Source organism: Bufo bufo, chromosome 5 (assembly GCF_905171765.1).
Source record: "Bufo bufo chromosome 5, aBufBuf1.1, whole genome shotgun sequence".
Classification (NCBI taxonomy): domain Eukaryota; kingdom Metazoa; phylum Chordata; class Amphibia; order Anura; family Bufonidae; genus Bufo; species Bufo bufo.
In genome coordinates this window covers 2,362,487-2,374,811 of record NC_053393.1, presented here as the reverse complement: position 1 = coordinate 2,374,811, position 12,325 = coordinate 2,362,487, and the positions used below count along the sequence as shown (strand labels likewise).

The 12,325-nt window shown below is 52.5% G+C and overlaps 1 protein-coding gene across 4 annotated transcripts in view; it reads right to left on the bottom strand.

Moving 5' to 3' along the window:
* Positions 1-3,448: 3,448 nt before the first annotated feature.
* SLC52A2 (solute carrier family 52 member 2) overlaps positions 3,449-12,325 on the bottom strand; it is a 129,440-nt gene continuing 120,563 nt past the window's right edge. For all 4 annotated transcript variants that reach the window (XM_040433728.1, XM_040433727.1, XM_040433725.1 and 1 more), the window contains 2 exons: positions 8,440-8,563; positions 3,449-3,757 (listed from right to left, as the gene is read on the bottom strand). In XM_040433728.1, the coding sequence (XP_040289662.1) occupies positions 3,551-3,757; positions 8,440-8,563 (331 nt within the window). In that variant the 3' untranslated portion in view covers positions 3,449-3,550. The remainder of the gene's footprint in view (positions 3,758-8,439; positions 8,564-12,325) is intronic.

The window sequence follows — 12,325 nt, the reverse complement described above, 5'->3', positions numbered from 1 at the left end:
GGTGGTGTCACAGTGTGGTCCGGTGTCTAGTCCATACAGAACTTCCCTACACTGTGTGACTGGTCCAGTGACAGCCCAGACTACCTGAAGAACATCATTACTCCAGTCATTGTACCTCTGCAGGAACAACACCGGCCTAATGTCATCTTCATGGACGACAATTCTCCAGCTCATTGAGGTCACATCATTAGGGAACGGCTGCTAGAGAATGAGGGACCTCAGATGTAGTGGCCTGCACTTTCTCCAGACTTGAATCCCATAGAAAACCCCTGGGATCAGCCAAGTCGCCATGTAGAGGCTCGTAACTCTGTACCCCAGATCCTCGAAGACCTGAGAGCCACCCTTCAATAAGAGTGGGATGCCATGCCTCAGCAGACGATAAGGCGACTTGTGAACAGCAGGAGACGTCGTTGTCAAGCTGGAATTGATGCTGAAGGCCACAGGACAAGTTCCTGAGACACGGACATTTTGTGGCAGTATACCCAGCACTGGGGTCGGCTATTGAGATGAGGAAATCACCATCGCTGCTTCTACTTAATGCCTGACTTTCATGATATAATATCGCTGGAACGGGAACTTCTTATGTTTTCACCCGAAAGCCAAATATCCCTAACCACACCACAGCACCAAAACTGCTACACACATCACCACCAGTAATTAACCATAATATTCCAAAACAAAACTACAATCACGCCAGCGACAACCATAGTACACCAACAGCATCACCACTACACAACCACACACAACCTCAAGAGTACACAGCGGTAATATATCACAGCATCACCACTACGTCACAGTAATACACTACAACACTAACGCTACAGACCATCACCCCAGCAGAGCATCAACACACCAAAACAGCTACACCCAACATCCACCAGTACAGTTATTATACATTACCAGTACCCAACCACAATACACAACACCAAAAACTACACGCAACCCTAGCTACAACCAGCTCAAACAGTACACAACCTTACAACACCACAGCATCCCCGGTACACGACAGTAATGCGCCACAGCATCCCCGGTACACGACAGTAATGCACCACAGCATCCTCGGTACACGACCATATTGCACCACAGCATCCCCGGTACACGACAGTAATGCACCACAGCATCCCCGGTACACGACAGTAATGCGCCACGACAGTAATGCGCCACAGCATCCCCGGTACACGACAGTAATGCACCACAGCATCCCCGGTACACGACAGTAATGCACCACAGCATCCCCGGTACACCACAGTAATGCGCCACAGCATCCCCGGTACACCACAGTAATGCGCCACAGCATCCCCGGTACACCACAGTAATGCACCACAGCATCCCCGGTACACCACAGTAATGCGCCACAGCATCTCCGATACACGACCGTAATGCGCCACAGCATCCCCGGTACACGACAGTAATGCGCCACAGCATCCCCGGTACACGACAGTAATGCACCACAGCATCCCCGGTACACGACAGTAATGCACCACAGCATCCCCGGTACACGACAGTAATGCACCACAGCATCCCCGGTACACCACAGTAATGCACCACAGCATCCCCGGTACACCACAGTAATGCACCACAGCATCCCCGGTACACCACAGTAATGCACCACAGCATCCCCGGTACACCACAGTAATGCGCCACAGCATCCCCGGTACACTACAGTAATGCGCCACAGCATCCCCGGTACACGACAGTAATGCGCCACAGCATCCCCGGTACACGACAGTAATGCACCACAGCATCACCGGTACAACACAGTAATGCACCACAGCATCACCGGTACACCACAGTAATGCACCACAGCATCCCCGGTACACGACAGTAATGCGCCACAGCATCCCCGGTACACCACAGTAATGCACCACAGCATCCCCGGTACACAGCAGTAATGCACCACAGCATCACCGGTACACCACAGTAATGCACCACAGCATCCCCGGTACACCACAGTAATGCACCACAGTATCCCCAGTACATGACAGTAATGCGCCACAGCATCCCCGGTACACGACAGTAATGCACCACAGCATCCCCGGTACACGACAGTAATGCACCACAGCATCCCCGGTACACCACAGTAATGCGCCACAGCATCTCCGATACACGACAGTAATGCACCACAGCATCCCCGGTACACGACAGTAATGCACCACAGCATCCCCGGTACACCACAGTAATGCGCCACAGCATCTCCGATACACGACAGTAATGCGCCACAGCATCCCCGGTACACCACAGTAATGCACCACAGCATCCCCGGTACACCACAGTAATGCGCCACAGCATCCCCGGTACACGACAGTAATGCGCCACAGCATCCCCGGTACACGACAGTAATGCACCACAGCATCCCCAGTACACAGCAGTAATGCACCACAGCATCACCGGTACACCACAGTAATGCACCACAGCATCCCCGGTACACCACAGTAATGCGCCACAGCATCCCCGGTACACCACAGTAATGCGCCACAGCATCCCCGGTACACCACAGTAATGCGCCACAGCATCCCCGGTACACGACAGTAATGCGCCACAGCATCCCCGGTACACGACAGTAATGCACCACAGCATCCCCAGTACACAGCAGTAATGCACCACAGCATCACCGGTACACAGCAGTAATGCACCACAGTATCCCCAGTACATGACAGTAATGCGCCACAGCATCCCCGGTACACGACAGTAATGCGCCACAGCATCCCCGGTACACGACAGTAATGCCCCACAGCATCCCCGGTACACCACAGTAATGCGCCACAGCATCCCCGGTACACCACAGTAATGCACCACAGCATCCCCGGTACACGACCGTAATGCACCACAGCATCCCCGGTACACCACAGTAATGCGCCACAGCATCCCCGGTACACAACAGTAATGCACCACTGCATCCCCGGTACACCACAGTAATGCACCACAGCATCCCCGGTACACCACAGTAATGCACCACAGCATCCCCGGTACACGACAGTAATGCACCACTGCATCCCCGGTACACAACAGTAATGCACCACTGCATCCCCGGTACACGACAGTAATGCGCCACAGCATCCCCGGTACACGACAGTAATGCACCACAGCATCCCCGGTACACGACCGTAATGCACCACAGCATCCCCGGTACACGACAGTAATGCGCCACAGCATCCTCGGTACACCACAGTAATGCGCCACAGCATCCCCGGTACACCACAGCATCCCCGGTACACCACAGTAATGCACCACAGCATCCCCGGTACACCACAGTAATGCGCCACAGCATCACACAATGATTTGTGCTGCATAAACTATGTGTGCCTGCGGTCAGAACTGGATGGACAGCTTGCTGAAGAGTCAGAACGTTTATCTACTGATATTCTGAGTTCCCAGTTACAGGAACACGCAGAGATCAGACGTGAGGGGCTCATCCACACAATGACTTACACAGACAGCACTTTGTGGAAAAACATTTAATTTCTATAAAAAGATCCTGAGATGAAAGGCATGACATGGTGCAACCAGACATGGTGCAACCTCCTCACAGGGCAGGCACGGCACAACCTCCTCAGCAGCTGTCTTCACAATCTCTGCCACTCTGGAACAGGTGATAGACGCTGACCATGGGAAACATCACCAGTGCACCCACCAAGGAGCCGGCCTGGATGACTGCACCACACCACAGGAGGGCGCTGTGCCCAGCTTCATGGAGCAGGCTGCCAATCACAACCTTCAGGTACGACAAGAGACCCAAGAAGAGGGACCAAGACATGACCTGTGTAAACACATCGGAAAAAGGATGATGAGAGTAATGTACTGTGGGAAATAGGGAGATTAGATTGTAAGTTCCTGGGGATAGAGATGATCAGGGTTATACATTGTGTGAGATATGAAGATTGGATTGTGATCTCCTAGGGACATCGAATAGAAGAACTCAGCTGTGCTGAGCCCTGATCTCACCCGACTTCTCTCCCAGTATTACTGACCTGTTTCTGAATGGTCCTGAGCCCTGATCTCACCCGACTTCTCTCCCAGTATTACTGACCTGTTTCTGAATGGCCCCGGAGCCCTGATCTCACCCTGACTTCTCTCCCAGTACTACTGACCCGTTTATGAATGGTCCCCGAGCCCTGATCTCACCCTGACTTCTCTCCCAGTATTACTGACCTGTTTCTGAATGGTCCCCGAGCCCTGATCTCACCCCGACTTCTCTCCCAGTATTACTGACCTGTTTATGAATGGTCCTGAGCCCTGATCTCACCCTGACTTCTCTCCCAGTATTACTGACCTGTTTCTGAATGGTCCCCGAGCCCTGATCTCACCCCGACTTCTCTCCCAGTATTACTGACCTGTTTATGAATGGTCCTGAGCCCTGATCTCACCCTGACTTCTCTCCCAGTATTACTGACCTGTTTCTGAATGGTCCCCGAGCCCTGATCTCACCCTGACTTCTCTCCCAGTATTACTGACCCGTTTATGAATGGCCCCCGAGCCCTGATCTCACCCTGACTTCTCTCCCAGTATTACTGACCTGTTTCTGAATGGTCCCCGAGCCCTGATCTCACCCTGACTTCTCTCCCAGTATTACTGACCTGTTTCTGAATGGTCCCCGAGCCCTGATCTCACCCTGACTTCTCTCCCAGTATTACTGACCTGTTTCTGAATGGTCCCCGAGCCCTGATCTCACCCCGACTTCTCTCCCAGTATTACTGACCTGTTTCTGAATGGTCCCCGAGCCCTGATCTCACCCCGACTTCTCTCCCAGTATTACTGACCTGTTTCTGAATGGTCCCCGAGCCCTGATCTCACCCTGACTTCTCTCCCAGTATTACTGACCTGTTTCTGAATGGCCCCCGAGCCCTGATCTCACCCTGACTTCTCTCCCAGTATTACTGACCCGTTTATGAATGGCCCCCGAGCCCTGATCTCACCCTGACTTCTCTCCCAGTATTACTGACCTGTTTCTGAATGGTCCCCGAGCCCTCATCTCACCCTGACTTCTCTCCCAGTATTACTGACCTGTTTCTGAATGGCCCCCGAGCCCTGATCTCACCGACTTCTCTCCCAGTATTACTGACCCGTTTATGAATGGCCCCCGAGCCCTGATCTCACCCTGACTTCTCTCCCAGTATTACTGACCTGTTTCTGAATGGTCCTGAGCCCTGATCTCACCCCGACTTCTCTCCCAGTATTACTGACCTGTTTCTGAATGGTCCCCGAGCCCTGATCTCACCCTGACTTCTCTCCCAGTATTACTGACCTGTTTCTGAATGGCCCCGGAGCCCTGATCTCACCCTGACTTCTCTCCCAGTATTACTGACCTGTTTCTGAATGGCCCCCGAGCCCTGATCTCACCCTGACTTCTCTCCCAGTATTACTGACCTGTTTCTGAATGGCCCCTGAGCCCTGATCTCACCCCGACTTCTCTCCTAGTATTACTGACCTGTTTCTGAATGGCCCCCGAGCCCTGATCTCACCCCGACTTCTCTCCCAGTATTACTGACCTGTTTCTGAATGGCCCCCGAGCCCTGATCTCACCCTGACTTCTCTCCCAGTATTACTGACCTGTTTCTGAATGGCCCCCGAGCCCTGATCTCACCCTGACTTCTCTCCCAGTATTACTGACCTGTTTCTGAATGGCCCCCGAGCCCTGATCTCACCCCGACTTCTCTCCCAGTATTACTGACCTGTTTCTGAATGGCCCCCGAGCCCTGATCTCACCCTGACTTCTCTCCCAGTATTACTGACCTGTTTCTGAATGGCCCCCGAGCCCTGATCTCACCCTGACTTCTCTCCCAGTATTACTGACCTGTTTCTGAATGGTCCTGAGCCCTGATCTCACCCCGACTTCTCTCCCAGTATTACTGACCTGTTTCTGAATGGTCCTGAGCCCTGATCTCACCCCGACTTCTCTCCCAGTATTACTGACCTGTTTCTGAATGGTCCCCGAGCCCTGATCTCACCCTGACTTCTCTCCCAGTACTACTGACCCGTTTATGAATGGTCCTGAGCCCTGATCTCACCCTGACTTCTCTCCCAGTATTACTGACCTGTTTCTGAATGGCCCCCGAGCCCTGATCTCACCCTGACTTCTCTCCCAGTATTACTGACCTGTTTCTGAATGGTCCCCGAGCCCTGATCTCACCCGACTTCTCTCCCAGTATTACTGACCTGTTTCTGAATGGCCCCCGAGCCTTGATCTCGTCCTGACTTCTCTCCCAGTATTACTGACCTGTTTCTGAATGGCCCCCGAGCCCTGATCTCACCCCGACTTCTCTCCCAGTATTACTGACCCGTTTCTGAATGGTCCCCGAGCCCTGATCTCACCCTGACTTCTCTCCCAGTATTACTGACCTGTTTCTGAATGGTCCTGAGTCCTGATCTCACCCTGACTTCTCTCCCAGTATTACTGACCTGTTTCTGAATGGTCCCCGAGCCCTCATCTCACCCCGACTTCTCTCCCAGTATTACTGACCTGTTTCTGAATGGCCCCCGAGCCCTGATCTCACCCCGACTTCTCTCCCAGTATTACTGACCCGTTTCTGAATGGTCCCGAGCCCTGATCTCACCCCGACTTCTCTCCCAGTATTACTGACCCGTTTCTGAATGGTCCTGAGCCCTGATCTCACCCTGACTTCTCTCCCAGTATTACTGACCTGTTTCTGAATGGTCCCCGAGCCCTGATCTCACCCTGACTTCTCTCCCAGTATTACTGACCTGTTTCTGAATGGCCCCCGAGCCCTGATCTCACCCTGACTTCTCTCCCAGTATTACTGACCTGTTTCTGAATGGCCCCCGAGCCCTGATCTCACCCTGACTTCTCTCCCAGTATTACTGACCTGTTTCTGAATGGTCCCCGAGCCCTCATCTCACCCCGACTTCTCTCCCAGTATTACTGACCTGTTTCTGAATGGTCCTGAGCCCTGATCTCACCCTGACTTCTCTCCCAGTATTACTGACCTGTTTCTGAATGGTCCCCGAGCCCTGATCTCACCCTGACTTCTCTCCCAGTATTACTGACCAGTTTCTGAATGGTCCCCGAGCCCTGATCTCACCCTGACTTCTCTCCCAGTATTACTGACCCGTTTCTGAATGGTCCCCGAGCCCTGATCTCACCCTGACTTCTCTCCCAGTATTACTGACCCGTTTCTGAATGGTCCTGAGCCTTGATCTCACCCTGACTTCTCTCCCAGTATTACTGACCTGTTTCTGAATGGCCCCCGAGCCCTGATCTCACCCCGACTTCTCTCCCAGTATTACTGACCTGTTTCTGAATGGCCCCCGAGCCCTGATCTCACCCTCACTTCTCTCCCAGTACTACTGACCTGTTTCTGAATGGCCCCCGAGCCCTGATCTCATCCTGACTTCTCTCCCAATATTACTGACCTGTTTCTGAATGGTCCCCGAGCCCTGATCTCATCCTGACTTCTCTCCCAGTATTACTGACCTGTTTCTGAATGGCCCCCGAGCCCTGATCTCACCCTGACTTCTCTCCCAGTATTACTGACCTGTTTCTGAATGGTCCCCGAGCCCTGATCTCACCGACTTCTCTCCCAGTATTACTGACCCGTTTATGAATGGCCCCCGAGCCCTGATCTCACCCTGACTTCTCTCCCAGTACTACTGACCTGTTTCTGAATGGTCCCCGAGCCCTGATCTCACCGACTTCTCTCCCAGTATTACTGACCCGTTTATGAATGGCCCCCGAGCCCTGATCTCACCCCGACTTCTCTCCCAGTATTACTGACCTGTTTCTGAATGGCCCCCGAGCCCTGATCTCACCCTGACTTCTCTCCCAGTATTACTGACCTGTTTCTGAATGGTCCCTGAGCCCTGATCTCACCCCGACTTCTCTCCCAGTATTACTGACCTGTTTCTGAATGGTCCCTGATCTCACCCCGACTTCTCTCCCAGTATTACTGACCTGTTTCTGAATGGTCCCTGATCTCATCCTGACTTCTCGCCCAGTATTACTGACCTGTTTCTGAATGGCTCCGAGTCCTGCAGTAACACTGATGTGGTGCCATTAATGGGACCCTCACCATTGTATCATGTGATGGCTAGATGATCACCTAGGGTCTGTATACCAGCCTCATGGGGGTATTCAACACTGACTGCAGCTTTTAATCACCCAGGTCCAAATGGAAGACATTTAATTGGAGCCTCCAGCATCTTACAGGAAGACCTGTAGCCAAACAAGTCTGCAGTCTCTCCATCCCCTGCTGGAAGCCGTGGATGAAATGTCCACAGCTATGGAGAAATCAGGAGGCTCCATCTCCCCATTACCCCCTGTGCATCTTCTGTCTGCAGATCCCTCCAGGTTCCTGTTCCCTGCCCCCACCTCACTGACTACATTTACCTGTGGCTGGTGGAGCAAGGAACATGGTGGAGCTAGTACTATTACTGGGGAGCTCATGGAGGGTAGATACTGCACTGCTGATATGGGGCAATACTTACCACCAAGACTACGCCTGCTGTGCTGCCCAACAAGGGAGGGCAAGGACTGAGGGCAGCCAGGGCCATCAGGTACCCCCCAAATATGACTCCTAACACCATGATCACACCGAGGCCCAGAGAAGACCTGAAAGGAAAGAAAAGCCATTAACCACTGATGGCTCACTGCAGATCATCTCTACCTAACCTATCGCACCAAGCGGCTTGGCACGCATGTGACGGTCACAAGGTTTACTCACTGCCAAATATCTCTGGAATGTACAAAAACAGTCACCCACGGAGCTGGTGCGGGATCGGCAGAGGCGTCATCACTGCCCGCTGTTAATAAAGTACCCTTTATTCTGTGCATCAGCAACTCATGTGCCAATCATAGGGAGGGCGGAAAAACAAGGAGCCTGCTGGTATACAACACACACGGAGAAGAGCTCTCCTTACATCCTCTGTGCTGCTGGGAGGACCCTGCTCCTTCCACTATGTATTTCTCACCCTGTGACCTCCTACCAGATCAGCACACTGCTCTCCTTAAATCCTCTGTGCTGCTGGGAGCCTGCTCCTTCCACTATGTAACTCTCATCCTGTGACCTCCACAAGATCAGCACACTGCTTTCCTTAAATCCTCTGTGCTGCTGGGAGGACCCTGCTCCTTCCACTATGTAACTCTCATCCTGTGACCTCCACAAGATCAGCACACTGCTCTCCTTAAATCCTCTGTGCTGCTGGGACCCTGCTCCTTCCACTATGTAACTCTCAGCCTGTGACCTCCACAAGATCAGCACACGCCTCTCCTTAAATCCTCTGTGCTGCTGGGAGGACCCTGCTCCTTCCACTATGTAACTCTCATCCTGTGACCTCCACAAGATCAGCACACTGCTCTCCTTAAATCCTCTGTGCTGCTGGGACCCTGCTCCTTCCACTATGTAACTCTCAGCCTGTGACCTCCACAAGATCAGCACAAACCTCTCCTTAAATCCTCTGTGCTGCTGGGAGGACCCTGCTGCTTCCACTATGTAACTCTCATCCTGTGACCTCCACAAGATTAGCACACTCCTCTCCTGACATCCTCTGTGCTGCTGGGACCCTGCTCCTTCCACTATGTAACTCTCATCCTGTGACCTCCACAAGATCAGCACACTGCTCTCCTTAAATCCTCTGTGCTGCTGGGAGGACCCTGCTCCTTCCACTATGTAACTCTCATCCTGTGACCTCCACAAGATCAGCACACTGCTCTCCTTAAATCCTCTGTGCTGCTGGGAGGACCCTGCTCCTTCCACTATGTAACTCTCATCCTGTGACCTCCACAAGATCAGCACACTCCTCTCCTTAAATCCTCTGTGCTGCTGGGAGGACCCTGCTCCTTCCACTATGTAACGCTCATCCTGTGACCTCCACAAGATCAGCACACTCCTTTCCTGAATTCCTCTGTGCTGCTGGGAACCCTACTCCTTTCACTATGTAACTCTCATCCTGTGACCTCCACAAGATCAGCAAACTGCTCTCCTTAAATCCTCTGTGCTGCTGTGAGGACCCTGCTGCTTCCACTATGTAACTCTCATCCTGTGACCTCCACAAGATCAGCACACTCCTCTCCTGAAATCCTCTGTGCTGCTGGGAACCCTGCTCCTTCCACTATGTAACTCTCATCCTGTGACCTCCACAAGATCAGCACACTGCTCTCCTTAAATCCTCTGTGCTGCTGTGAGGACCCTGCTACTTCCACTATGTAACTCTCATCCTGTGACCTCCACAAGATCAGCACACTCCTCTCCTGAAATCCTCTGTGCTGCTGGGAACCCTGCTGCTTCCACTATGTAACTCTCATCCTGTGACCTCCACAAGATCAGCACACTGCTCTCCTTAAATCCTCTGTGCTGCTGTGAGGACCCTGCTGCTTCCACTATGTAACTCTCATCCTGTGACCTCCACAAGATCAGCACACTCCCCTCCTGAAATCCTCTGTGCTGCTGGGACCCTGTTCCTTCCACTATGTAACTCCCAGCCTGTGACCTCCACAAGATCAGCACACTTCCCTCCTGAAATCCTCTGTGCTGCTGGGACCCTGCTCCTCCACTATGTAACCCCCAGCCTGTAACCTCCATAAGATCAGCACACTCCTCTCCTTAAATCCTCTGTGCTGCTGGGAGGACCCTGCTCCTTCCACTATGTAACTTTCATCCTGTGACCTCCACAAGATCAGCACACTCCTTTCCTGAAATCCTCTGTGCTGCTGGGAACCCTACTCCTTTCACTATGTAACTCTTATCCTGTGACCTCCACAAGATCAGCACACTGCTCTCCTTAAATCCTCTGTGCTGCTGTGAGGACCCTGCTGCTTCCACTATGTAACTCTCATCCTGTGACTTCCACAAGATCAGCACACTCCCCTCCTGAAATCCTCTGTGCTGCTGGGACCCTGCTCCTTCCACTATGTAACTCCCAGCCTGTGACCTCCACAAGATCAGCACACTTCCCTCCTGAAATCCTCTGTGCTGCTGGGACCCTGCTCCTCCACTATGTAACCCCCAGCCTGTAACCTCCATAAGATCAGCACACTCCTCTCCTTAAATCCTCTGTGCTGCTGGGACCCTGCTCCTTCCACTATATAACCCTCAGCCTGTGAATTCAGAAGACCAGCATACTGCTCTCCTGAAATCCTCTGTGCTGCTGGGAGGACCCTGCTCCTTCCACTATGTAACTCTCATCCTGTGACCTCCACAAGATCAGCACATTCCTCTCCTGAAATCCTCTGTGCTGCTGGGACCCTGCTCCTTCCACTATGTAACTCTCATCCTGTGACCTCCACAAGATCAGCACACTCTTCTCCTGAAATCCTCTGTGCTGCTGGGAGGACCCTGCTCCTTCCACTATGTAACTCTCATCCTGTGACCTCCACAAGAGCATCACACTCCTCTCCTGACATCCTCTGTGCTGCTGGGACCCTGCTCCTTCCACTATGTAACTCTCATCCTGTGACCTCCACAAGATCAGCAAACTCCTCTCCTGAAATCCTCTGTGCTGCTGGGACCCTGCTCCTTCCACTATGTAACTCTCAGCCTGTGACCTCCACAAGATCAGCGCACTCCTCTCCTGAAATCCTCTGTGCTGCTGGGACCCTGCTCCTTCCACTATGTAACTCTCATCCTGTGACCTCCACAAGATCAGCACACTGCTCTCCTTAAATCCTCTGTGCTGCTGTGAGGACCCTGCTGCTTCCACTATGTAACTCTCATCCTGTGACCTCCACAAGATCAGCACACTTCCCTCCTGAAATCCTCTGTGCTGCTGGGACCCTGCTCCTCCACTATGTAACCCCCAGCCTGTAACCTCCATAAGATCAGCACACTCCTCTCCTTAAATCCTCTGTGCTGCTGGGACCCTGCTCCTTCCACTATATAACCCTCAGCCTGTGAATTCAGAAGACCAGCATACTGCTCTCCTGAAATCCTCTGTGCTGCTGGGAGGACCCTGCTCCTTCCACTATGTAACTCTCATCCTGTGACCTCCACAAGATCAGCACATTCCTCTCCTGAAATCCTCTGTGCTGCTGGAACCCTGGTCCTTCCTTTATGTAACTCCTGCCTGTGACCTCCTAGGTGTATCTATCAGAGTTAGAAATCTCTAACCAGTCCTTAAGGGGTTCACATACTTTACTGAGCGCTGTAGAGTAGACATGGACACCCTGTGATACCTTATTACACTCATTGGCAAGAAATATGGCGCCCCAGATGGAAATGTCGGATTTGGACTTGTCCTGCAGTTCTGTCTGTCAGCGGTGGTCTAATTAGTTACTGGGTCTTTCCACAAGATGGGGTAAAAGTGCTTTCACTGATGTCCTATAAAAAAGATCTCAGAGGCTACTTTTGGGCAGTGAACCTCTTGCTGAGAGATAGGT